The sequence below is a fragment of the Anomaloglossus baeobatrachus genome, chromosome 1 (genome assembly GCF_048569485.1).
Source record: "Anomaloglossus baeobatrachus isolate aAnoBae1 chromosome 1, aAnoBae1.hap1, whole genome shotgun sequence".
In the NCBI taxonomy this organism is placed as follows: Eukaryota; Metazoa; Chordata; class Amphibia; order Anura; family Aromobatidae; genus Anomaloglossus; species Anomaloglossus baeobatrachus.
This window is the reverse complement of record NC_134353.1, coordinates 115,051,458-115,079,312: the sequence shown is the minus strand read 5'-3', so window position 1 is coordinate 115,079,312 and position 27,855 is coordinate 115,051,458. Positions and strand designations below refer to the sequence as shown.

Below are 27,855 nucleotides of genomic sequence, written 5' to 3'. Positions count from 1 at the left end.
TTTCGACAGCAGATAGTCCGTACCATGTCCTCGTGGGCCTGCATTGCCATTTCCTCTGCGATTATCTGACGCAGTGACACCTTTTTCACTCTCGTGTTCCACTGATCCATGAATGGTAATAGGTCGGGATCTCCCTGTGATACACCAGACTCTGGTTTTTCAGCAACATTATCCAGGTCGGCTGCATCTGGTAAGTTGTCTAGAGATAAAGAAGTGTAGTTTAAAATGGATTGTATCAATGAATCTGTACTTGGCCATGGCAGCAGCTCAATTATACAGTAATAACATAAATGCAATTTAAAGAGGGATGGACGATTTTGCAGCACGTTGTACTTTTCTGTTTGTTTATTCAAACATTTCCAAGGTAAATAACGGAGGAAGAGCTCAATACAGATAATAAAAAGAAATCGTGCTCCAGAAATGATATATACAAGTATTTACTAAAACAGACATGTTAGCAGCGATGACTTCTAAAAGAAGACCGGTCACCATATCAAAATTGGCCAGTTATTGCTAATATGTCATTCCTGATCATCATATGGTTCCAGATATAGGGGTCATTTATTTAGTGCACATTTTATGATCTTTACAAGGATGTGTGGCTCTTAGGATCCTCGGGGGCGTGTCTTTAGGTTGCTCTGCATTATTACCCTGAGCAAAACACCATAAAAAAATAAACATCTATATATATAATTGCCTTATTCTGTCTGTCTGTCTGTCATGCTTCAAAATTGTGTCCTTCCGGTGACATTGTGTCCTTACGGTGACACAAAGCTGATTGGCCGCTGGGCTCGCCATGGCCCCGCCCCCCCACACGGATTGGCCTCTCGCCCCGGCTCTCTGCAGGCCCCGCCCCCCTCACGTAATGCACGCTCGCTCTGGCCCAACTGACACGGAGCTCCGATTCCCAGGTGAGTACACACACACACATCACACTCACTCTCACACTCACCCTCACCCTCACCTCACACACACCTCACACACACCTCACACACACCTCACACACACCTCACACACACCTCACACACACCTCACACACACCTCACACACACCTCACACACACCTCACACACACCTCACACACACCTCACACACACCTCACACACACCTCACACGTACCTCACACGTACCTCACACGTACCTCACACACACCTCACACACACCTCACACACACCTCACACACACCTCACACACACCTCACACACACCTCACACACACCTCACACACACCTCACACACACCTCACACACACCTCACACACACCTCACACACACCTCACACACACCTCACACACACCTCACACACACCTCACACATCACAACATCCTGGGATATCGCTTGCTTCTACACCGGCTCCGTCAGGATCCCAGCAGCGCCAGACATAACCTTGCGATGCTGGGATCTTGACGGAGGCCGTGAAAGCTGGTAACCATTATACACATCGGGTAACTAAGGTCCCTTAGTTACCCGATGTGTATCAGTTACCAGTGTACACCGGCTCCCACTCACTCTCACACACACCTCACACACACACATCACACACACATCACATCGCATCCACACATCAAGGTCCTGCAGCGGCGGAAAATACAGACACATAACAGCACACACACACACATACACACATCAGATCACACTCACCCTCACACACACATCACATCGCATCCATATACTCACAACATCCTGGGATATCGCTTGCTTCTCGACCTCGATACTGTGCTGTGAGCTTCCAGGACCTGACGGAGGATCACATGGCCAGAAGCATGTGATATCTCCGGATGTTGTGAGTATCAGCGCGTATGTGCGATTTCGTCAGTGTCTGTGTGTGTGAGTGTATGCGATCGGGTGTGTGTGAGTGTATGCGATCGGGTGTGTGTGAGTGTATGCGATCGGGTGTGTGTGAGTGTATGCGATCGGGTGTCTGTGAGTGTATGCGATCGGTTGTGTGTGTGAGTGTATGCGATCGGGTGTGTGTGAGTGTATGCAATCGGGTGTGTGTGAGTGTATGCGATCGGTTGTGTGTGAGTGTATGCGATCGTGTGTGTGTGAGTGTATGCGATCGGGTGTGTGTGAGTGTATGCGATCGGGTGTGGGTGAGTGTATGCGATCGGGTGTGGGTGAGTGTATGCGATCGGGTGTGGGTGAGTGTATGCGATCGGTTGTGTGTGTGAGTGTATGCGATTGGGTGTGGGTGAGTGTTGGCAGAGGAGCACGGCGTGCTGGAGGAGGCTGGGAGCAGAGAGGCTGATCTTGGGGAAGGCTGGGAGGGGGAGGCTGATGCTGGGGGAGACTGGGAGGGGAAGGCTAATGCTGAAGGAGGCTGGGAGGAGAGAGGCTGATCTTGGGGAAGGCTGGGAAGGGGAGGCTGATGCTGAGGGAGGCTGGAAGGAGAGAGGCTGAGGCTGGGAGGAGAGAGGCTGATGCTGGGGAAGGCTGGAAGGAGAGAGGCTGAGGCTGGGAGGAGAGAGGCTGATGCTGGGGAAGGCTGATGCTGAGGGAGGCTGGGAGGGGAAAGCTGATGCTGGGGAAGGCTGGGAGGAGAGAGGCTGATCCTGGGGAAGGCTGGGAGAGGGAGGCTGATGCTGGGGGAGGCTGGAAGGAGAGAGGGTGATGCTGGGAGAGGCTGGAAGGAGAGAGGCTGATGCTGGGGGAGGCTGATGCTGGGGAAGGCTGGGAGGACGGAGGCTGGGAGGAGAGAGGCTGATCCTGGGGAAGGCTGGGAGAGGGAGGCTGATGCTGGAGGAGGCTAGAAGGAGAGAGGCTGATGCTGGGGGAGGCTAGAAGGAGAGAGGCTGATGCTGCGGGCAGAGAGGCTGATGCTGCGGGCAGAGAGGCTGATGCTGGTGCAGCATGGGGAATGGAGCACGATGGGGGGTGCGCAGCATGGCGGATGGAGCACGTTTGGGAGTGCGCAGCATGGCGGATGGACCACGTTTGGGAGTGCGCAGCATGGCGGATGCAGCACGTTTGGGAATGCGCAGCATGGGGGATGCAGCACGATGGGGAGTGCGCTGCATGGGGGATGGAGCACGATGGGGGGTGCGCAGCATGGGGGATGGAGCACATTTGGGAGTGCGCAGCATGGCGGATAGAGCACGATGGGGAGTGCGCAGCATGGCGGATGGAGCACGTTTGGGAGTGCGCAGCATGGGGGATGCAGCACGATGGGGAGTGCGCAGTATGGCGGATGGAGCACGTTTGGGAGTGCGCAGCATGGCGGATGGACCACGTTTGGGAGTGCGCAGCATGGCGGATGGAGCACGTTTGGGAGTGCGCAGCATGGCGGATGGAGCACGTTTGGGAGTGCGCAGCATGGGGGATGCAGCACGATGGGGAGTGCACTGCATGGGGGATGGAGCACGATGGGGGGTGCGCAGCATGGGGGATGGAGCACGATGGAAGGTGCACACCTCCCCCCAACACACACACAGACACGCGCACTGCACAACACACACACACTGGGAACCACAAACAACGCCCTACACAGACACCCACACACACAGACAACGCTGCACACACACAACACCCAACACACAAACACCGCAGCACACACAAATATACGCACATACCGCACAACACACACATTGCTCAAAACATACCTCCCCCCAAAACACACCACACACACACAAACCGCACAACACACACACACACAACGCTACAGACACACAGCGCTCCACAAACAACGCAACACACATACAACACCGCTCTCACCCCCCGCCACACCCAGAACATGTACAGCGCCCTACACAAACACTTGGTAACTACACACAACAACATCTATATATATATATATATAACAAAAATCATACATGAACTACACAATACGTAAATTCTAGAATACCCGATGCGTAGAATCGGGCCACCTTCTAGTCAAATAAAAATGCTCATATCCCTGGAACCGTATGGCAGTTTAAAGAATAAAAATACACAGGGGAGCAGCAGGAATAAAATCTGTCCACTTTTAACCTAGTGACATGTCCTCTGTAAAATGTAATTCCAGAGACTGAAGCAAAGTTTGTCCACATTCAAAAAGTTGGGACAGGATTAGAAAAAAAAAACCCTGCTGTCTTCCAAAAAATGTGAAACGTCAGTCTATGGGTGGTGTTCATTTAAAGGGTTATTAACCTGCTACAACTGCAAACAACCCAACAGATCACCTTTCTTTCAAAGTGGTCATGCCGGGGTCGGACAGCTACATGGAGTTATCTAGAAATTAACAGAACAAGCTAGAAGGGCCTCTACAAATTCAATCACATTACCCAGGACCAGATCATCAACCCACAACAGAATTGTTTTTATTTTCTGAGAACTTCTACTCTACGAAAAAAAAAAAAATATGAATAAGACTGGTGTGAACCTTTCCTGTAAAAATCAAGGGTTGTTTTCACTGGAGCTCTATTCTAAGATCTCATGCACACAAATGCATAATTCCGAGAGGATGAGGTTCCATTCCTCATATCATAATACCCTGTATTCAATCTGTGGCCTCAGCTACTAGGTGTCTGGTGGACAGAATGTATCCCTTCGGTTTCTGATGGAACCATTAAAGGGAACCTGTCACCTGAAATTTCGCTATTAAAACTAAAAGAATCCCCTTCTGCAGCTCCTGGGCTGCGTTCTAGAAAGGTTCATATTGCTACTGTCCCCCTTTCAGACCTAAATAAACACTTTATAAAATCTTACCTTTTGGTATGCTAATGAGCTTTGCTGGCCACGTGGGCGGGCTGTATTGTGTCCGTTATTTCCCCTCCTGCTGCTGTTAACTGTCCCCCAGTGTTGATTGACAGATGAGGTTGACGTTCTCCTATTACTTAGTGCTCCTGAAGTCTCGCGCATGCCCAGTGGCAGTATCGCGGGACTGAGCACAGTTCAAATTGCGAGCGCCGGTGAAAGTATTGCGCAGGCAGTGACAATGTCATCACCAGCGTCATCCAAATAGTCGCCCATAATCTCGCGAATGCACAATAACATCACCGGTGCTCGCGATTTGAAGTGTCCAGCGATAATCTCGCGCATGCGCAGTGGTACTATGGGCGGCTATTTGAATGATGCTGGTGATTACATGGTCACCACCAGCGTCATTCAAGTACCCGCCCATAATCTCGCGCCTGCGCAATACGATCACCGGCGCTCGCAATTTGAACTGTGCTCAGTACCCGCGATACTGCCACTGGGCATGTGCGAGACTTCAGGAGCACTGAGTAAGATGAGAGCGGCGGCGTCATCTGTCAATCAACACTGGGGGACGGCGAACAGCGGCAGGAGGGGGGAATAACAGACGCAATACAGCCCGCCCCCGTGGCCAGCAAAGCTCATTAGCATACCAAAAGGTAAGATTTTATAAAGTATTTATTTAGGTCTGAAAGGGGGGCCAGTAGGAAGATGAACCTTTCTAGAATGCAACCCAGGAGCTGCAGAAGGGGATTCTTTTAGTTTAATAGCGAAATTTCAGGTGACAGGTTCCCTTTAAGACAATGACACCGGGTAGGTGAGGGATTGTGCTGCCAAATTTTAAAAACTACTGGAATTTCTCCTTCAGACGCCCTTGGATATTAAAAGGCTACATTAATTCATGAAAATATAAATACTTGCATTCAATAAGCTGATAAGATAACGCTTCTTGCCGGTGTCTTTCCTGAGGAACAAGAAAAAAAAATAAATAAGTACAATACAGTTAAAAACATAACTGCAAATTGGTAAACTTGAAAAGAAAAAAAAAATAAACTCAGCAAAAAGCTAATGGAAGGAACGGCTAACAAGTGTTATAGTTTAAAGGCACAGTGCAAAGGCTTGGTGAACTGCAGATGACACTCCACAACGAAGAATATCCCTTCTAGAGGATTTATCTGCTTCTTTTTACATGGTGAGGACTAATGCCCCTTACCTTCCCAATTACCTGCATCACGCTCTACAACCTGAATCCTGTCACTAGCATTTAATTCTAAATTTACACATGGGCGCTGACTTGATTCTAAAACTGGTTTGTTTTTTCCAGTTTTCTCATGCAGAAAATTTCATTGCATCAGTGGAGTCCACATCCCCAGTTTCCCACTCAGCTGTTTGCTGATCCTGGGTAGCTGAGAGGTAACAGTGGTGTATGGAGCTGGGATAACACAGATCTGTAAACGAGCTGCAGTACATGAGAGCAGCCACTAGAGCGTGTGCAGCGCTGTGGAGCCTTGGCTCCATACACACTTTAGATCCCTTTCCAGAGAAAGCCAAATAACAGTCGGGTGTTGGGCGCACACCCGTCTGTTGATATTGATGCACTTTGCAAAGGATGTGTCATCAGTATCCGATAACTATCGATTTTTTTCTGACCGAAACCTAATCTCGTGGCAGGAAATCTCCTTTAAGTCATCTGCGTATTTGGTGCGTTTTTCATGCATTTTTGCTGCTTTTTTTTTCTACAAAATGGGTTGTATCAATGAAAAAAACGCAACAAATCTGCAGCAAAGAATTGACATGCTCATTCTTTAAAAACCTGACCTTCAAAAACGCAGGTATTTGACAAAACAGTCAAGAAAAAAAACCTGATGTGTTTGTGTGTGTGTGTGTGTGCATAAGATTTCAGAAAACTCAGACTTTGCTGGGACTGTAAAAAACAGCTTTTTATTAGCATGGATTTGCATAAAACCAAGGCAAATCTGCAGCTAAAAAACGCAGAAAAAAAAAACGTACCAAAAAAGCCCTGTATAGCCTAAAGGTACCGTCCCGCTAAGGACGCTCCAGCGATCTGACCTGGCAGGGATCGCTGGAGCATCACTACATGGTCGCTGGTGAGCTGTCAAACAGGCAGATCTCACCAGCGACCAGTGACCAGCCCCCAGCCACGAGTGGAAGCAATGCTGTGCCTGGTAACAAAGGTAAATATCAGGTAACCAAGCGCTTTGCTTATTTACCCGATGTGTACTCTGCCTACGAGTGCAGGGAGCCGGTACGGACAGCCTGAGAGCGGCAGACGCTAGTAACCAAGGTAAATATTGGGTAACCAAGCAAAGCGCTTCGCTTGGTTACCCGATATTTACCTTGGTTACAGCTTACCGCAGGCTGTCAGAAGCCGGCTCCCTGCTCCCTGCACATTCAGATCGTTGCTCTCTCGCTGTCACACACAGCGATGTGTGCCACACAGTGGGAGAGCAACAACCAAAAAATGGTCCAGGACATTCAGCAACAACCAGCGACCTCACAGCAGGGGCCAGGATGTTGCTGGATGTCACACACAGCAACATCGCTAGCAAGATCGCTGTTGAGTCACAAAAACCGTGACTCAGCAGCGATGTTGCTAGACATGTCGCTTAGTGAGACGTGGCCTTAGGGGTACTTCACACACAGCGAGATCGCTGCTGAGTCACGGTTTTTGTGACGCAGCAGTGACCTCATTAGCGATCTCGCTGTGTGTGACACTGAGCAGCGATCTGGCCCCTGCTGTGAGATCGCTGCTCGTTACACACAGCCCTGGTTCATTTTTTTATTGTTGCTTTCCCACTGATAAGCACACATCACTGTGCGTGACAGCGAGAGAGCAACAATCCTGAATGTGCAGGGAGCAGGAGCCGGCGTCTGACAGCCTGCGGTAAGCTGTAACCAAGGTAAACATCGGGTAACCAAGGTGGTTACCCGATATTTACCTTCGTTACCAGCCTCCGCAGCTCTCACGCTGCCAGTGCCGGCTCCTGCTCCCTGCACACGCTAAGCTAAGCGGTGTGCGCTGGTAACTAAGGTAAACATTGGGTAACCATACCCGATGTTTACCTTAGTTATCAGTGTCCGCAGCTTCCAGACGCCGTCTCCGTGCAAGCGCAGCGTCGCTTCCGTGTCGCTGCTGGCTGGGGGCTGGTCACTGGTCGCTGGTGAGATCTGCCTGTTTGACAGCTCACCAGCGACCATGTAGCGACGCAGCAGCGATCCTGACCAGGTCAGATCGCTGATGGGATCGCTGCTGCGTCGCTAAAGTGTGACGGTACCCTTAAGGGTAGAAATCTTAACTAAATTCAAAATGCTGTTGGTATTGGTGGGCAAGGGATAAATAGGACAAAGCCAAAATGACACACACACAAACACAAACCAGTCTATGAATACACAGTATGTGGTCTGGAATTGACCAATGTATACAAAGTAAACTTAGTTTGAATTGAATTCAAAAAGGAGTCTGATTAACATCTACTAAATTGAGTTATCAGCTGCTTGAGAGGAGACAGACAGATAAGGCGTTAAGACAAAGGAGTTGCAAATTTCTTGTTCCACAGAGACAAAGCTTTCTCATATTTAAAAATAGTTAATTTTTAAGAGTTTGGTTATGCTCATCTACGTTATGTGTTGCTACCTGTGCAATGATATCGTCGACAGAAGGAGTGTCTTCATGTCTCCAAAATGTAGCTACAGTGTTAAATGATTAGTAGTAATTAGAACATTGGAGATAATATATTGGTGCTCATTTTAACAGGTTATCAATGCCCAAGGGAATAATTGCTGGAGAAGGGGTGAGTGAGATTTGGTTACCTATGACTTCATTAATAGGATTTTCCAAAGTATGCTGATACTACTGCAATCCCAGAATAAAGCTGGGTTCACACATAGCGACAACGACGTCGCTGTTACGTCACCATTTTCTGTGACGCAACAGCGACCTTGTATGTCGCTGTTATGATCGCTGCTTAGCTGTCAAACACAGCAACGCAGCAGCGATCATAACGTCGCTACATGTGCAGATAGCCGTGCACACTGCTTAGCGCTGGCTTCCTGCTCTCCTAGCTACAGTACACATCGGGTTAATTAACCCGATGTGTACTGCAGCTACATGTGCAGGGAGCAGGAGCCGGCACTGGCAGCGTGAGAGCGGCGGAGGCTGGTAACGAAGGTAAATATCGGGTAACCACCTTGGTTACCCGATGTTTACCCTGGTTACAGCTTACCGCAGCTGCCAGACGCCGGCTCCTGCTTTCTGCTCGCTTCATTTCGTCGCTCTCTCGCTGTCACACACAGTGATCTGTGCGTCACAGCGGGAGAGCAACAATAAAAAAACGAACCAGGGCTGTGTGTAACGAGCAGCGATCTCACAGCAGGGGCCAGATCGCTGCTCAGTGTCACACACAGCGAGATCGCTAATGAGGTCACTGCTGCGTCACCAAAACCGTGACTCAGCAGCGATCTCGCTGTGTGTGAAGCACCCCTAACTGTCTTAAATGACCTTTGTGTCAACATTCTCTCCAAGAAAGGGGAGCTTGGGGTGAGGAGATCTTATTTAAAGGCAACCTGTCATCAGAAATTTAGCTTGAAACCTAAACGTTTCCCCCTCTGCAGCTCCTGGGCTGCATTCTAGCAATGTTCCTGTTGTTTATGTGCCCACTTTCTGACCAAAATAAAGACTTTATAACGTGGTACCTTTTTGTATTGAGATCTTGATAATGGTACATGGGGGCGGGCTCTCTGGTGTCAGTTATTCTGCCTCCTGTCGCTTTAGGCCGTCCCCTATCGCTCCATTCCATACTTCAGGACGCTGCCCACTGCGCCCGAGGTCCCGTGCACGCGAGGACCGCTGGTCACGTGTGTCGCAGGCACGAGATTATGGGTGGCGCTGTGATTGCATCGCAAGTGCCCGCCCATCATCTCGTGCCCGCCCTTTCCCCTCTGCCTCCAGCGTTCTGCGCAAGCGCTGGCCAGATAACCCGACGTCACCTCTCGTAACCGATGGTGTCCTGCTCCGCTCCTCCCATCTATTTCCTGCTGCAGGGTAAGATGTGAAAGAGGTGACGTTGGGTCATTTGGCCAGCGCTTGCGCAGAACGCTGGTGGCAGAGGGGAGAGCGTGGCCACGAGATGATGGGCGGGCACTTAAGATGCAATCTCAGCGCCGCCCATAACCTCGTGCCTGCGCACACGTGACCAGCGGTCCTCGCGTGCACGGCACCTCGGGCGCAGTGGGCGGCGTCCTGAGATATGAAATGGAGCGATGGGGGACGGTCTAAAGCGACAGGAGGCAGACTAACAGCCACCAGAGAGCCCGCCCTCGTGTACCATTATCAAGATTTCAATACAAAAAGGTACCCCTTTATAAAGTCTTTATTTTTGTCAGAAAGTGGGCACATAAACAACAGGAACATTGCTAGAATGCAGCCCAGGAGCTGCAGAGGGGAAACGTTTAGGTTTCAAGCTAAATTTCTGATGACAGGTTCCCTTTAATCTTTGAGATGTGAAACAACGCCTAGTAAGTAACTTATAATAAGTTTCATGTGGGGTGAAGTGTTTGATTTGTACCTGATTTTTAGAGCGCTCTCCCACTCCTCAAACTTTTTCCCAGTCGTTAAAGGGGTGGTTCATTCATATTTTTTATTTTCTAGATCGATATTATATTGAGAAACAATGTTTCTCTCAAATACCTTATGTTGGCAATAGTGCCTGTGAGAGGTGCTATTGCAGACCGCTGTTCCCCTCGCCTAGGAATAAATCTGAAATAAATTGATACCTTTTTAAGTTTCTCAGATTTAAATGGGAGAGGATTACCTCTAAAATTTCAATGACTCCATAATTAGAGCAAAATAAATAGGGGATAATGGGCAGCCTCGTCTAGTGCCATTCGACATTTTAAAAGTATCCAATGTGTGATTGTTGAAAACCACTCTAGCAGATGGATTATTATATACAGCTAAGATTCCTTTGAATATTGAAATTGTCTCTCCAGGAAAGGAGACAAACTCTAGCGCAGCGCCACCTATTCGAAGTAGCGATCCTAAAAGTCAGAAGTGGATTTTTAACAATCCTTTGCATATGACTTAGGATTTTATGCCAGACCAGAATCCCAATTTGCAGATACAGTGTTTCAGGGTGCTTGCCCCTCGTCAGTGCAAAGTATGGGGTGTCTGGTCTGGCTCATGAGAAACTATGTGGGGGGACCACAGGGGAACACTATTCTCCTTAAGGAGAATATTGAGTCATTCAATTCAAAATTTTACTAAAGAGTTTTGAATAAAAAAAAAAAAGCCCCAACAGATTCTATGAAAGGCCTTTTTCGCATCTATTGAAGGTACTTTGTCAGAAGTCAGAATCAATGGCCTTCTTTAATTAGATGAATCAATATATGGGTGGCATCTGAAGCTTGCCTGTTTATGAAACCCACATGATCCTGGTGGACCAAATTACTAACCAATATTGATTCTTTCCACTTCTTATGGATGGATTCAGCCAATTTCAGGTCTATTGGCACTACACAATCTTCAATAGTTAATGACCCTAGGCAAAGAAAACAAAAACAACAAAGATTAAAAACATGAAAATGGTTAGGGTACATGCCCATGATCCGGACATGCTGTGTCCTGGACGCAGCGTGTTTCTCCTGCAGAGACTTGAGTGTTGTCCGCAGGAGAACGCAACGTTCGTGCCCACAATAATAGTTTCTGGGCGCTGCAGACTCTCGCGGTTCTTCCTGTGGAGAACACTCGTGTATCCAACACATAAATTGATACGCCATGGCTCGGAAAGCTGCACCACAGATTAGTTTACACTGCGGAGAAAAGAAGCCCAGAGGGAGGGAGATTTCTATAAATCCATCCATTGTGCTTCTACTGTAGAATACAGTGTTTTGGACACAGCCAAGACACGCTGCATCCAAAATGCTGCTTTTCCTGATTGTGGGCACTCATCCCTTAAAGTGTAACTGTCTATTTTTTTTATTAATTATCATTATTTTTTCAGTAATCAATAGTGCTCAAGAAAGCAAGAAACTTTTGTAACGAATCCTGTCAGATAAATCTGTCTTCAATAAAATGGCGCCGGAGATCGTGATTTGCACCAGAATTATTGTGGCAATGCGTCCATGCCGCCAACAACAGCAATGGTGGTGTGATATTCAATTACAGAAAAGTGGGCAAGCCAGGAGGACACCGAAGGAGGAATAAACGCAGAGGACCCGACCCACAAAGGCCCGCCCGCGTTGCACACATCAAAGTGTAGTGCATTTCTGCAACTTTCATTAAAGATATTTCTGCAACCAAACATTCAATCTTTCAAAAAAAGGTATGCCCGGATTCAGCATCTTACTGCCTGTATGGCACTGCCTTTAGTTCACATCGCAAAATACTGGGGGTTGGTCCTCTAATGTAAATTACATGCACATCAATAATGGTGAAGATCAGAAAATGCATCCATAATTTTGATCTTCAAAGTAAAGAAGGGAATTTTGTTTACTTACCGTAAATTCCTTTTCTTCTAGCTCCAATTGGGAGACCCAGACAATTGGGTGTATAGCTACTGCCTCCGGAGGCCACACAAAGTATTACACTTAAAAGTGTAAAGCCCCTCCCCTTCTGCCTATACACCCCCTGTGGGATCACGGGCTCCTCAGTTTTAGTGCAAAAGCAAGAAGGAGGAAAGCCAATAACTGGTTTAAAAACAAATTCAATCCGAAGAAACATCGGAGAACTGAAACCATTCAACATGAACAACATGTGTACCCGAAAAAACAAAAATCCCTAAGAAAACAGGGCGGGTGCTGGGTCTCCCAATTGGAGCTAGAAGAAAAGGAATTTACGGTAAGTAAACAAAATTCCCTTCTTCTTTGTCGATCCTAATTGGGAGACCCAGACAATTGGGACGTCCAAAAGCAGTCCCTGGGTGGGTAAAATAACACCTCGTGATAGGGCCGTAAAACAGCCCTTTCCTACAGGTGGGCAACCGCCGCCTGAAGGACTTGTCTACCTAGGCTGGCGTCCGCCGAAGCGTAGGTATGCACCTGATAATGCTTGGTAAAAGTGTGCAGACTCGACCAGGTAGCCGCCTGGCACACCTGCTGAGCCGTAGCCTGGTGCCGTAATGCCCAGGACGCACCCACGGCTCTGGTAGAATGGGCCTTCAGCCCTGAGGGAACCGGAAGCCCAGCAGAACGGTAGGCTTCAAGAATTGGTTCCTTGATCCACCGAGCCAGGGTGGATTTGGAAGCTTGCGACCCTTTACGCTGACCAGCGACAAGGACAAAGAGTGCATCCGAGCGGCGCAGGGGCGCCGTGCGGGAAATGTAGATTCTGAGTGCTCTCACCAGATCCAACAAATGCAAATCCTTTTCACATTGATGAACTGGATGAGGACACAAAGAAGGTAAGGAGATATCCTGATTGAGATGAAAGGGGGATACCACCTTAGGGAGAAACTCCGGAATCGGGCGCAGAACCACCTTGTCCTGGTGAAACACCAGGAAGGGAGATTTGCATGACAGCGCTGCTAGCTCGGACACTCTCCGAAGAGACGTGACCGCTACTAGAAAGGCCACTTTCTGTGAAAGGCGAGAAAGGGAAACATCCCTCATAGGCTCGAAAGGCGGCTTCTGGAGAGCAATTAGAACCCTGTTCAGATCCCAGGGCTCTAACGGCCGCTTGTAAGGAGGGACGATATGACAAACCCCTTGCAGGAACGTGCGTACCTGAGGAAGTCGTGCTAGGCGCTTCTGAAAAAATACAGATAGCGCTGAGACTTGTCCTTTAAGGGAGCCGAGCGACAAACCTTTTTCCAAACCGGATTGCAGGAAGGAAAGAAAAGTAGGCAATGCAAATGGCCAGGGAGAAACTCCCTGAGTAGAGCACCAAGATAAGAATATCTTCCACGTCCTGTGGTAGATCTTGGCGGAGGTTGGTTTTCTAGCCTGTCTCATGGTGGCAATGACCTCTTGAGATAATCCTGAAGACGCTAGGATCCAGGACTCAATGGCCACACAGTCAGGTTTAGGGCCGCAGAATTCCGATGGAAAAACGGCCCTTGAGACAGCAAGTCTGGTCGGTCTGGTAGTGCCCACGGTTGGCCTACCGTGAGGTGCCTCAGATCCGGGTACCACGACCTCCTCGGCCAGTCTGGAGCGACGAGGATGGCGCGGCGGCAGTCGGACCTGATCTTGCGCAGCACTCTGGGCAACAGTGCCAGAGGTGGGAATACATAAGGTAGCCGGAACTGCGACCAATCTTGAACTAAGGCGTCCGCCGCCAGAGCTCGGTGATCGTGAGACCGTGCCATGAAAGCCGGGACCTTGTTGTTGTGCCGGGACGCCATTAGGTCGACGTCCGGCATCCCCCAGCGGCGACAGATCTCCTGAAACACGTCCGGGTGAAGAGACCATTCCCCTGCGCCCATACCCTGGCGACTGAGGAAGTCTGCTTCCCAGTTGTCCACGCCTGGGATGTGAACTGCGGATATGGTGGATGCCGTGTCTTCCACCCACGTCAGAATCCGCCGGACTTCCTGGAAGGCTTGCCGACTGCGTGTTCCTCCTTGGTGGTTGATGTATGCCACCGCTGTGGAGTTGTCCGACTGAATTCGGATCTGCTTGCCTTCCAGCCACTGCTGGAAGGCTTGTAGGGCAAGATACACTGCTCTGATTTCCAGAACATTGATCTGAAGGGTGGACTCTTGCTGAGTCCACATACCTTGAGCCCTGTGGTGGAGAAAAACTGCTCCCCACCCTGATAGACTCGCGTCTGTCTGTCGTGACCACCGCCCAGGATGGGGGTAGGAAGGACTTTCCTTTTGACAATGAGGTGGGAAGAAGCCACCACCGAAGAGATTCCTTGGCCGCCTGAGAAAGGGAGACGTTCCTGTCGAGGGACGTCGACTTCCCGTCCCATTGGCGGAGAATGTCCCATTGTAGTGGACGCAGATGAAACTGCGCGAAAGGGACTGCCTCCATTGCTGCTACCATCTTCCCTAGGAAGTGCATGAGGCGTCTCAAGGGGTGTGACTGGCCTTGAAGGAGAGATTGCACCCCTGTCTGTAGTGAACGCTGTTTGTCCAGCGGAAGCTTCACTATCGCTGAGAGAGTATGAAACTCCATGCCAAGATATGTTAGCGATTGGGTCGGGGTCAGATTTGACTTTGAAAAGTTGATGATCCACCCGAAACTTTGGAGAGTCTCCAGCGCAACGTTCAGGCTGTGTTGGCATGCCTCTTGAGAGGACGCCTTGACAAGCAGATCGTCTAAGTAAGGGATCACTGAGTGTCCCTGAGAGTGCAGGACTGCTACTACTGCTGCCATGACCTTGGTGAAGACCCGTGGGGCTGTCGCCAGACCGAAAGGCAGAGCTACGAACTGAAGATGTTCGTCTCCTATAACGAAGCGTAGAAAACGCTGATGCTCTGGAGCAATCGGCACGTGGAGATAAGCATCCTTGATGTCTATTGATGCTAGGAAATCTCCTTGAGACATTGCGGCGATGACGGATCGGAGGGATTCCATCCGGAACCGTCTGGTTTTCACGTGCTTGTTGAGAAGTTTTAGGTCCAGAACGGGACGGAAAGACCCGTCCCTTTTTGGTACCACAAACAAATTGGAGTAAAAACCGTGACCTTGCTGCTGAAGAGGAACAGGGATCACCACTCCTTCTGCCTTTAGAGTGCACACCGCCTGCAGAAGAGCATCGGCTCGGTCGGGAGGCGGAGACGTTCTGAAGAATCGAGTTGGAGGACGAGAACTGAACTCTATCCTGTACCCGTGGGACAGAATGTCTCTCACCCAACGGTCTTGGACCTGTGGCAGCCAAATGTCGCCAAAGCGGGAGAGCCTGCCACCGACCGAGGATGCGGAGAGAGGAGGCCGAAAGTCATGAGGAAGCCGCCTTGGTAGCGGGTCTTCCGGCTGTCTTTTTTGGGCGTGACTGAGCCCGCCAAGAATCTGAGCTCCTCTGATCCTTTTGAGTCCTTTTGGACGAGAATTGGGACCTGCCAGAGCCTCGAAAGGACCGAAACCCCGACTGTCCCCTCCTCTGTTGGGGTTTGTTTTGTCTGGGCTGAGGTAAGGATGAATCCTTACCCTTGGACTGTTTAATGATTTCATCCAAACGCTCACCAAACAGTCGGTCACCAGAAAAAGGCAAACTGGTTAAGCACTTTTTGGAAGCAGAATCTGCCTTCCATTCCCTTAACCACAAGGCTCTGCGTAAAACCACGGAGTTGGCGGACGCCACTGCCGTACGGCTCGTAGAGTCCAGGACAGCATTAATAGCGTAAGACGCAAATGCCGACATTTGAGAGGTTAAGGACGCTACTTGCGGAATAGATGTACGTGTGACAGTGTCAACCTGCGCCAGACCAGCTGAAATAGCTTGGAGCGCCCATACAGCTGCGAATGCTGGAGCAAACGACGCGCCGATAGCTTCATAGATGGATTTCAACCAGAGCTCCATCTGTCTGTCAGTGGCATCTTTAAGTGAAGCCCCATCTTCCACTGCAACTATGGATCTAGCCGCAAGCCTGGAGATTGGAGGATCCACCTTGGGACACTGGGTCCAGCCCTTGACCACGTCAGGGGGAAAGGGATAACGTGTATCCTTAAGCCGTTTGGAGAAACGCTTATCTGGATAAGCATGGTGTTTCTGGACTGCCTCTCTAAAGTCAGAGTGGTCCAGAAAAGTACTTAATTTACGCTTGGGAAACCTGAAATGGAATTTCTCCTGCTGTGAAGCTGACTCCTCCACTGGAGGAGCTGGGGGAGAAATATCCAACATTCTATTGATGGACGCTATAAGATCATTCACTATGGCGTCACCATCAGGTGTATCCAGATTGAGAGCGGTCTCAGGATCAGAATCCTGATCAGCTACTTCCGCCTCATCATACAGAGAGTCCTCCTGCTGGGACCCTGACCAGTGTGATGAAGTCGAGGGCCGCTCCCAGCGAGCTCGCTTAGGCTGTCTGGGACTGTCGTCCGTGTCAGAGCCGTCACCCTGGGATGCATGGGACACCCCCGGAGCCCGGAGCTGTTCCAACTGAGGGGGACCAGGGAGCAATGATTCAACAGTGCCCGTGGTCTGAGTTACTGGTCTAGACTGCAAAGTTTCTAGAATTCTAGTCATAGTCACAGACAATCTATCAGCAAAAACTGCAAACTCCGTCCCCGTCACCTGGACAGTATTCACAGGTGGTTCTCCCTGGGTCACCTCTAGCAGAGGCCCCGGCCGAGCAAGTGCCACAGGGGCCGAGCACTGCACACAATGGGGGTCAGTGGAACCTGCCGGTAGAGTAGCCTCACATGCGGTACAAGCAGCATAGAAAGCCTGTGCCTTGGCACCCTTGCTTTTTGCGGACGACATGCTGTTGTCTCCTCTGAGCAATCTAGGAGGGTATATAGCCAAGAATCACCAGCGACCGTACAGTGCAATGTATAGCATGCAAGCATAAAAATACAAATGTACACTTCGGTACTAGTGGGGTCAGCACCAGAGGTGCCGCTTACCGCCCGCTCAAAAGCGGGTGTGTGGTCGCCAGAATCCCGTGTCTGGGTCTCCCAGAACTTGTCTCCCCTCTCCAGCTCAGACTGCACACAGGAATGGCTGCCGGCGTTCTGTGAAGAGGGGCGGACCGTGGGCGTGCCTCAGATAAAGTGCGGGAAACTGGCGTCCCACTGTGCCCAGTGTGAGGGCTGGAGTATGCAAAGTAGACTCCAGCCCTCGGCGCTGACGTTCTGTACAGCGTCCCGCCCTTCCCCTGACTGGCAGGCCTGGGGGCGGGAACGAAACGAAACTAGGCCGCAAAAGCCGGGGACTCGAGTAATAAGCGCGGCCGTCATATATGCACGGCCAGCGCGGAAGTCCCCGGCGCACCACAAGTCCCAGCCGCGCCGCAGTGTAAAACTGACAGCAGCGGCCGGCGCGGCAGTTCCCAATACATTGACTCACTCAGCAAAGCTGTAGTTAGAAATGGCACAAGCGCGCAGCGCTGTTGTCCCCGGCGCACTAACACACCCAGCAATGCTGCAGTGTGTCTGCGCGCGGTCTGTACGGGGACACAGAGTACCTTGACGTAGCAGGGCCCTGTCCCTGACGATACTCAGCTCCATGTCCAGCAGATTCCCCAGGGGCTGTGGATGGAGCACGGTCTCAGTGCCTGGAGACCGGTAAAATCCCACTTCACCCAGAGCCCTAAGGGGGATGGGGAAGGAAGCAGCATGTGGGCTCCAGCCTCCGTACCCGCAATGGGTACCTCAACCTTAACAAACACCGCCGACAAAAGTGGGGTGAGAAGGGAGCATGCTGGGGGCCCTAGTATGGGCCCTCTTTTCTTCCATCCGACATAGTCAGCAGCTGCTGCTGACTAAACAGTGGAGCTATGCGTGGATGTCTGACCTCCTTCGCACAAAGCATGAAAACTGAGGAGCCCGTGATCCCACGGGGGGTGTATAGGCAGAAGGGGAGGGGCTTTACACTTTTAAGTGTAATACTTTGTGTGGCCTCCGGAGGCAGTAGCTATACACCCAATTGTCTGGGTCTCCCAATTAGGAGCGACAAAGAAATAAACTGATGGCTACATAAAGGAATGGGAAACCTGTGACATAAATCTCCTTTAACCCCTTCACGACCTTGGACGGATCTATCCGTCATGGATCGTGTCCCGTTAAGCCCCGCCCCCTGCCGCGGGCAGGCGGCGGCGGTCGGCACACATATCAGCTGTTTTCAACAGCTGACATGTGTGCCTGCTAGCCGCGGGTGGAATCACTTCCACCCGCGGCCATTAACCCCTTAAATCTTGCTGCCAAAGTCTGCCAGCAAGATCTAAATGCGCGCGGCCATGTTTTTTACTTACCGCCGCCCCCACCGGAAGTCACGTGCGTGATCACGTGACTATCGGTGGTTGCCATCGTAGCACAGGGTCATGTGATGACGCCTGCAGCTACGAAGTTTCACTTTCGTTTTTCCTCGGCCGGGAGCAGAGGGAAAAAGAAAGTGACTATTTCTGCTGTTTACAGCTGTATAGCCGTGATCAGCAGATAGCGATCAGCTATCGGATTGCTGATCGCTATAGCCCCCTAGGGGGACAAGTAAAAAAAAAAGTTTTAAAAAAATAAAAAAAAAAATAAAAAAAACAAACCTAAAAGTTCAAATCACCCCCCTTTCACCCTATTGAAAATTACAGGGTTAAAAAATAAATAAATATACACATTTGGTATCGCCGTGTTCAGAAATGCCCGATCTATCAAAATATAAAATCAATTAATCTGATTGGTAAACGGTGTAGTGGCAAAAAAATTCCAAACGCCAAAATTACGTTTTTTGGTCGCCGCATGTTTTACGCAAAATGCAATAACAGGCGATCAAAACGTGGCATCTGCGTAAAAATGGTACCATTAAAAATGTTAGCTCGAGATGCAAAAAATAAGCCGTCACTGAGCTATAGATCCCGAAAAGAAGGGAATTTTGTTACTTACCGTAAATTCCTTTTCTTCTAGCTCCTATTGGGAGACCCAGACGATTGGGTGTATAGCTACTGCCTCCGGAGGCCACACAAAGCATTACACTAAAAAGTGTAAGGCCCCTCCCCTTCTGGCTATACACCCCCAGTGGGATCACTGGCTCACCAGTTTTAGTGCAAAAGCAAGAAGGAGGAAAGCCAAGAACTGGTTTAAACAAATTCACTCCGAAGTAACGTCGGAGAACTGAAAACCGTTCAACATGAACAACATGTGTACCCGAAAAACAACCAAAAATCCCGAAGGACAACAGGGCGGGTGCTGGGTCTCCCAATAGGAGCTAGAAGAAAAGGAATTTACGGTAAGTAACAAAATTCCCTTCTTCTTCGGCGCTCCATTGGGAGACCCAGACGATTGGGACGTCCAAAAGCTGTCCCTGGGTGGGTAAAGAATACCTCATGTTAGAGCTGCAAGACAGCCCTCCCCTATAGGGAGGCAACTGCCGCCTGCAGGACTTTTCTACCTAGGCTGGCGTCCGCCGAAGCATAGGTATGCACCTGATAATGCTTGGTGAAAGTGTGCAGACTCGACCAGGTGGCTGCCTGGCACACCTGTTGAGCCGTAGCCTGGTGTCGTAATGCCCAGGACGCACCCACGGCTCTGGTAGAATGGGCCTTCAGCCCTGATGGAACCGGAAGCCCAGCAGAACGGTAGGCTTCAAGAATTGGTTCCTTGATCCATCGAGCCAGGGTGGCCTTAGAAGCCTGCGACCCTTTGCGCTTACCAGCGACAAGGACAAAGAGTGCATCCGAACGGCGCAGGGGCGCCGTGCGGGAAATGTAGATTCTGAGTGCTCTCACCAGATCTAACAAATGTAAATCCTTCTCATACCGATGAACTGCATGAGGACAAAAAGAAGGCAAAGAGATATCCTGATTAAGATGAAAAGAGGATACCACCTTCGGGAGAAACTCCTGAATGGGGCGCAGCACTACCTTGTCCTGGTGGAAAACCAGGAAGGGAGCCTTGGATGACAGCGCTGCTAGCTCAGACACTCTCCGAAGAGATGCGATCGCTACCAGAAAAGCCACTTTCTGTGAGAGTCTAGAAAGTGAAACCTCCCTCAGAGGCTCGAAGGGCGGCTTCTGGAGGGCAACTAGTACCCTGTTCAGATCCCATGGATCTAACGGCCGCTTGTACGGGGGTACGATATGACAAACCCCCTGCAGGAACGTGCGCACCTTAGGAAGTCGTGCTAGACGCTTCTGAAAAAAGACGGATAGCGCCGAGACTTGCCCTTTAAGGGAACCGAGCGACAAACCTTTTTCTAACCCAGATTGCAGGAAAGAAAGAAAGGTAGGCAAAGCAAATGGCCAGGGAGACACTCCCTGAGCAGAGCACCAGGATAAGAATATCTTCCACGTTCTGTGGTAGATCTTAGCGGACGTGGGCTTCCTAGCCTGTCTCATGGTGGCAACGACCCCTTGGGATAATCCTGAAGACGCTAGGATCCAGGACTCAATGGCCACACAGTCAGGTTCAGGGCCGCAGAATTCCGATGGAAAAACGGCCCTTGGGACAGTAAGTCTGGTCGGTCTGGTAGTGCCCACGGTTGGCCGACCGTGAGATGCCACAGATCCGGATACCACGCCCTCCTTGGCCAGTCTGGGGCGACGAGTATGACGCGGCTGCAGTCGGATCTGATCTTGCGTAGCACTCTGGGCAAGAGTGCCAGAGGTGGAAACACATAAGGGAGCCGGAACTGCGACCAATCTTGCACTAAGGCGTCTGCCGCCAGAGCTCTGTGATCGGGAGACCGTGCCATGAAGGTTGGGACCTTGTTGTTGTGCTGGGACGCCATTAGGTCGACGTCCGGCTTTCCCCAGCGGCGACAGATTTCCTGAAACACGTCCGGGTGAAGGGACCATTCCCCTGCGTCCATGCCCTGGCGACTGAGGAAGTCTGCTTCCCAGTTTTCTACGCCGGGGATGTGAACTGCGGATATGGTGGAGGCCGTGGCTTCCACCCACATCAGAATCCGCCGGACTTCCTGGAAGGCTTGCCGACTGCGTGTCCCCCCTTGGTGGTTGATGTATGCCACCGCTGTGGAGTTGTCCGACTGAATTCGGATCTGCCTCCCTTCCAGCCACTGCTGGAAGGCTAGTAGGGCAAGATACACTGCCCTGATCTCCAGAACATTGATCTGAAGGGTGGACTCCTGCTGAGTCCACGTACCCTGAGCCCTGTGGTGGAGAAAAACTGCTCCCCACCCTGACAGGCTCGCGTCTGTCGTGACCACCGCCCAGGACGGTGGTAGGAAGGATCTTCCCTGTGATAATGAGTTGGGAAGAAGCCACCACTGCAGAGAGTCTTTGGCCGTCTGGGAAAGGGAGACTTTCCTGTCTAGGGATGTTGACTTCCCGTCCCATTGGCGGAGAATGTCCCATTGAAGTGGGCGCAGATGGAACTGCGCAAACGGAACCGCCTCCATTGCCGCCACCATCTTCCCGAGGAAGTGCATGAGGCGTCTCAAGGAGTGCGACTGACCTTGAAGGAGAGTCTGCACCCCAGTCTGTAGTGACCGCTGCTTGTCCAGCGGAAGCTTCACTATCGCTGAGAGAGTATGAAACTCCATGCCAAGATACGTTAGTGATTGTGTCGGTGACAGATTTGACTTTGAGAAGTTGATGATCCACCCGAACGTCTGGAGAGTCTCCAGCGCAACATTCAGGCTGAGTTGGCATGCCTCTTGAGAGGGTGCCTTGACAAGTAGATCGTCCAAGTAAGGGATCACAGAGTGTCCCTGAGAGTGCAAGACTGCTACCACTGCCGCCATGACCTTGGTGAACACCCGTGGGGCTGTCGCCAGACCAAATGGCAGAGCTACGAACTGAAGATGGTCGTCTCCTATCACGAAGCGCAGAAAGCGTTGGTGCTCTGTAGCAATCGGCACGTGGAGATAAGCATCTTTGATGTCTATTGATGCTAGGAAATCTCCTTGAGACATTGAGGCAATGACTGAGCGGAGGGATTCCATCCGGAACCGCCTGGCGTTCACATGCTTGTTGAGCAGTTTTAGGTCCAGAACAGGACGGAATGAGCCGTCCTTTTTTGGCACCACAAAGAGATTGGAGTAAAAACCTTGTCCTTGTTCCCGAAGAGGAACAGGGACCACCACTCCGTCTGCTCTTAGAGAATTCACCGCCTGCAGAAGGGCATCTGCTCGGTCGGGATGTGGGGAAGTTCTGAAGAACCGAGGCGGAGGACGAGAACTGAACTCTATCCTGTACCCGTGAGACAAAATGTCTGTTACCCACCGGTCTTTGACCTGTGGCAGCCAAATGTCGCAAAAGCGGAAGAGCCTGCCACCGACCGAGGATGCGGAGGGAGGAGGCCGAAAGTCATGAGGCCGCCGCCTTGGAAGCGGTACCTCCGGCTGCTTTCTTGGGGCGTGAGTGAGCCCGCCAGGAATCAGAGCTCCTTTGCTCTTTCTGAGTCCCTTTGGACGAGGAGAATTGGGGCTTGCCCGAGCCTCGAAAGGACCGAAACTTCGACTGCCACTTCCTCTGTTGAGGTTTGTTTGATCTGGGCTGGGGTAAGGAAGAGTCCTTCCCTTTGGACTGTTTAATGATTTCCGCCAATTGCTCACCAAACAGTCTGTCTCCAGATAATGGCAAGCTGGTTAAACATTTTTTAGAAGCAGAATCTGCTTTCCATTCTTTTAACCACAAGGCCCTGCGCAAAACTACAGAGTTGGCGGATGCCATTGAGGTACGGCTCGTAGAGTCCAGTACCGCATTGATAGCGTAGGTCGCAAACGCAGTCATTTGCGTAGTTAAGGACGCCACTTGCGGCACTGCCGGACGTATGAGAGAGTCCACCTGTGCCAGACCAGCCGAAATAGCTTGGAGTGCCCACACGGCCGCGAATGCTGGAGCAAACGACGTGCCGATAGCTTCATAGACAGATTTCAACCAAAGGTCCATTTGTCTGTCATTGGCATCTTTAAGTGAAGCCCCATCCTCCACTGCAACTATGGATCTAGCTGCAAGTCTGGATATTGGAGGGTCCACTTTTGGACACTGGGTCCAGCGTTTGACCACGTCAGGGGGAAAGGGATAACGTGTATCCTTAAGACGTTTGGAAAAACGCTTGTCCGGATAAGCATGGTGTTTCTGGATTGATTCTCTGAAGTCAGAGTGGTCCAGAAAAGTACTCAATTTGCGCTTGGGATACAGGAAATGGAATTTCTCCTGCTGGGCAACTGCCTCCTCTGCTGAAGGGGCTGGGGGAGAAATATCCAACAGCCTATTGATGGCCGCTATAAGGTCATTTACCATGGCGTCACCATCTGGCGTATCCAGATTGAGTGCGGTGTCAGGACTAGACTCCTGATCACCCACCTCTGTCTCACCATACAGAGACAATTCTCGCTGAGACCCTGACCCGCGTGATGACGTGGAGGGTCTTTCCCAGCGAGCTCGCTTAGGGTGACTGGGACCGTCATCCGAGTCAGAGTCTTCAGCCTGTGATGCCTGGGACCCCCTTGAAGTACGGATTAGTTCCAACTGAGGGGGACCGGGGAGCATAGACACAGCAGTGTCCATGGTCTGTCGCCAGAAATCCCTAGTCTGAGTCTCCCAGAGCCTGTGTCCTTCCTCCAGCCAGACTGCATGCAGGAATGGCTGCCGGCGTCCTGTGGAGGGGGGGGCGGGCCCTGGGCGTATACAGACAAAGAGCGGGAAGCCTGCGTCCCACTGTACCTAGTGAGAGGGCTGGAGCATGTAAATAAGGCTCCAGCCCTCGGCGCTGACGATTGTACAGCGTCTCTCCCTTACCCTGATTGACAGGGTGGGGGCGGGAACGAAGCGGAGCTAGGCCGCAAAAGCCGGGGACTAGAGTTAGAAACGCCGCCGCCGTAAAAACGCGGTCGGCGCGTCCCCGGCGCACTACAAGTCTCAGCTGCGCCGCCGCTCCAGGGGCGGTCGGCGCGGCAGTCCCCCAACACAGCAAAATCCCCCAGTAATCTGTAGGGACTATAACCCCAGCGCGCAGCGCTTCAGTCCCCGGCGCACTAGCACACCCAGCAAGCCTGGTGTGTGCGTGCCTGCCATACGGGGACACAGAGTACCTTAATGTTGCAGGGCCTTGTCCCTGAACGGTACCTCGCTCGTCATCCAGCAGGTTCTATGGGTCTGTGGATGGAGCCCGGCCTCAGGGCTTGGTGGCCGGAAAGATCCCACTTCCTCAGAGCCCCTCAGGGGGATGGGGAAGGAAAACAGCATGTGGGCTCCAGCCTCCGTACCAGCAATAGGTACCTCAACCTTACAAACCGCAAGTGGGGTGAGAAGGGAGCATGCTGGGGGCCCTATATGGGCCCTCTTTTCTTCCATCCGATATAGTCAGCAGCTACTGCTGACTAAACAGTGGAGCTATGCGTGGATGTCTGACCTCCTTCGCACAAAGCAGAAAACTGGTGAGCCAGTGATCCCACTGGGGGTGTATAGCCAGAAGGGGAGGGGCCTTACACTTTTTAGTGTAATGCTTTGTGTGGCCTCCGGAGGCAGTAGCTATACACCCAATCGTCTGGGTCTCCCAATGGAGCGCCGAAGAAATGAGAACGCTACGTGTTTCGGAAAATGGCGCAAAACGTACGCCACTTTTATTGGACAAGCTTGTGAATTTTTTTTAACCCCTTAGATACAAGTAAACCTATACATGTTTGGTGTCTACAAACTCGCACCGAGGCATCACATACACACATCAGTTTTACCATAAAGTGAACACAATGAATAAAATATCCCAAAAACTATTGTGCGATCACACTTTTTTTTGCAGTTTTTCCACACTTGGAATTTTTTTTGCTGTTTTCCAGTACACCATATGGTAAAACCTATGGTTTCATTTAAAAGTACAACTCGTCCCGCAAAAAACAAGCCCTCATATGGCAAGATTGACGGAATAATAAAAACGTTACGGCTCTCGGAAGAAAAGGAGCAAAAAACAAAAAACGCAAAAACGGAAAGTGCCCGGGGGCTGAAGGGGTTAATTGGCTAGTTACAGTACAATGCTCTAATTTATGCAATATATCACATAACTTGGAATCACATTGTGGACAATGCCATTAAAAGATATTTAAAAAAAAAAAAAAAATCTTAAAATGCCATCTGTACCTGCTTATGTCGTTCCCCATTGCCTTCAATTATACTCAGTAATAGAGTCGAGCCCACTCAAGTATCCGACCTGGTCATTTCGAGTACCAAGCACTCGAGCATTTTAGACCATATCGACCAAACAAGCTATTCCTCTCAACCCCTCAATGGGAAGAAAATAAACCACTGCTATACAAGTCTGGCAAAGATCTTACTCTTGGGAAGTAAAATAATTGGTCCTTATAATTCGTTCATAATGGTCAGTCATGCTTTTGGCTAGCATCAGCTATCAGGGGAGAGTCGGAGACCCACCCTACCCATAAGATATTTACCCACTCATAGAAATTGGTGGGCTCCAACAACTGTTCCCATGCTTTGTTTATTGCCCCGTTTAACGCGGATTGCTGGGCTGAGGAGACCCCATTCAAACCGCATTAATAGTTTTAGATTAACATAGTACAGCATGTATTTTGTTAGGATGAATATATTTTCACTGGTCCGTAATAATTACCTGGATCAATTCCAACTGGGCCAAACAACTCCGTGAGCTGAAAGGCAAATTCTGGAGGCAAAGCCAACTCCAAATAGTCAAACTGTAAGGATTCCTTAGATTGGGAGCTAGAGTTGCTTTTAGTTTGCGTTTTCTGCTCCTCTTCGGCAGCTGCTGCGACTTCTATAAACTCTTGCTCTTCATTATTCTCAACTGCTAATATTTCAGAATGATGATTAAAATTTTTGGACAAATTTGCGTGGTCTAAATAAATGTCCTCTGTGCTGCTTTTTCTTATAGGTTTCAACATGTAGCTGCTTTGCAATACATCAAGAGAGGAATCCAGTGTATTAGGATGGTCTTCCCCTAAATCTGAAGACCGCAGTAGCTCAGAGGCGATGGTGTCAGTTATGGTTTCATGGTTCAGAAAAACATCTTGAAGTTCTGAAGAAATTCTACACTGTTGGCCAAGATTAATTTCATTCGAAGATAAAACATTGCCATTCTTCATTTCTTCTACGACAACAAGGGGCAAAGCGTTTATGAAGGCAGAATATTCTTTACTGTAGTCAGTAAAATCAGACTCCACATTTTCCAAATCCTCTTCAGGGACGAGAAGAGAATTTTCCTCAGTTATTACAGAATTGTTATCCTTATCTGAATGAGAACAGAACTCTAAGTCATCACTTTCCTCAAGTTCACATTCCTCATCCTTATAGATTTTCTCTCCAGAATCGAGGAGGAGGTTTGTTGTCCAGAATATATCTTTATTGCATCTCTCAAATAAATCTTTCAGCATATCAAAAGAAACTGTTCGAAAAAGTTTGCAAAGAATATCTAATCCGTCCTGATCTCCTAAACTAATGATATCCTCCTCCTCCACAAAGGTACTTTTATGATGTGCGACTCTGTATGGTATACTCTCCTGAGTGTCTGAGCTCCCGTCTAATGATTTGGATGTGAACCGACTACTTATTCCTTCAATAACCTTTGCAGAATCTGAGGTGTCTACATTTTGTCTCTCTATTCTCCATGCTACTGCAAAATCTTGAGGCTCTGTTTGTGTAAATTTACATAGGTCAACAATGGGCTCCTGGAGGCACTCGGACTCCTCATGTTGGGGGATGGCACACTTGTTTGTGAAGTTTAGTGCTAACATGCAATGTCTAGAGTGGCGCCTGGGTTTCTTTAGTTGAACATCTTCATCCGCGCTTTGCATATCCTTACCATGAATACATTCAGCCTCTTGTTCTTGATTATCGGAGATCTTATTACTACTCTTGCCCACACATTTGCCTTCTTCAGTGCAATCCTCCATATTATGTGGGGTTGATGAGAGACACAGCTCATTTTCTAATCCCAACAAATGCTCTTGATTGTGATATTCAGTGGAGGAGTCAATATTGGGCTCCATTCTCAGAGCAGGAGTTTCTTCTATCTGATTTGATTCACTAGATCTATCATCTATTTGTTCATGTTCAATAACCTTCTCTATTTGTTCTTCATCGGAATATGTAGCTCTCTCATTTTCTGGAACGGAAGGAATATGTTTTTCCTGTCTGGCTCTAGGTTTTTTACTCCGCGGGGCCCTCTGACTCATGGTTTGCTCTACCGGCCAGTCTCCTACAAAGCTGAGCAATTCTGACCTGTCATCTATCAGGGATGTCCCACTCTCTACATCCGGGCCCTGATTATCTACAGAACAGTCGTTATTCACTACCACTTTACTATCACTATTGCTTTGGACAATCTCAACTAATTCTGTAGAGTTGTCACTTTCTACAGCTGTCAGATTTTTTGTCTTTGATTTTACAACATCAGGAACAACTTCTTTGTCATCTTGAGACACTTCAATGGTCTTCTGCGTGGCTTGAGCTGCACTATCCATACCAGCCATGTTTCCTGATGCAGTTGATTTAGAAACAGATGTTTTTTTTTCTTTTAGACACTGTGGCAAGACACTGGGTTCTCTGTAAGTACAAAAAGATTATTTTAGTTTTGTTACGAGAAGAAATGCAATTATAAACATCAGTAAAAAACTGGTCAAGTAAAACATTATTA

The 27,855-nt window shown here is 49.7% G+C and overlaps 1 protein-coding gene and 1 long non-coding RNA gene across 3 annotated transcripts in view; one reads left to right on the top strand and one right to left on the bottom strand.

Moving 5' to 3' along the window:
* Positions 1–27,855, bottom strand: part of N4BP2 (NEDD4 binding protein 2) — a 115,218-nt gene that overhangs the window by 22,997 nt on the left and 64,366 nt on the right. For both annotated transcript variants that reach the window (XM_075346979.1, XM_075346980.1), the window contains 4 exons: positions 25,816–27,764; positions 11,140–11,225; positions 5,590–5,632; positions 24–199 (listed from right to left, as the gene is read on the bottom strand). In XM_075346979.1, coding sequence (XP_075203094.1) covers positions 24–199; positions 5,590–5,632; positions 11,140–11,225; positions 25,816–27,764 — 2,254 coding nt within the window. The remainder of the gene's footprint in view (positions 1–23; positions 200–5,589; positions 5,633–11,139; positions 11,226–25,815; positions 27,765–27,855) is intronic.
* Positions 60–26,403, top strand: LOC142306939 (uncharacterized). The gene is made up of 4 exons (XR_012753978.1): positions 60–190; positions 8,444–8,480; positions 11,688–12,008; positions 26,095–26,403. It is a non-coding gene; the product is annotated as an uncharacterized LOC142306939 (long non-coding RNA).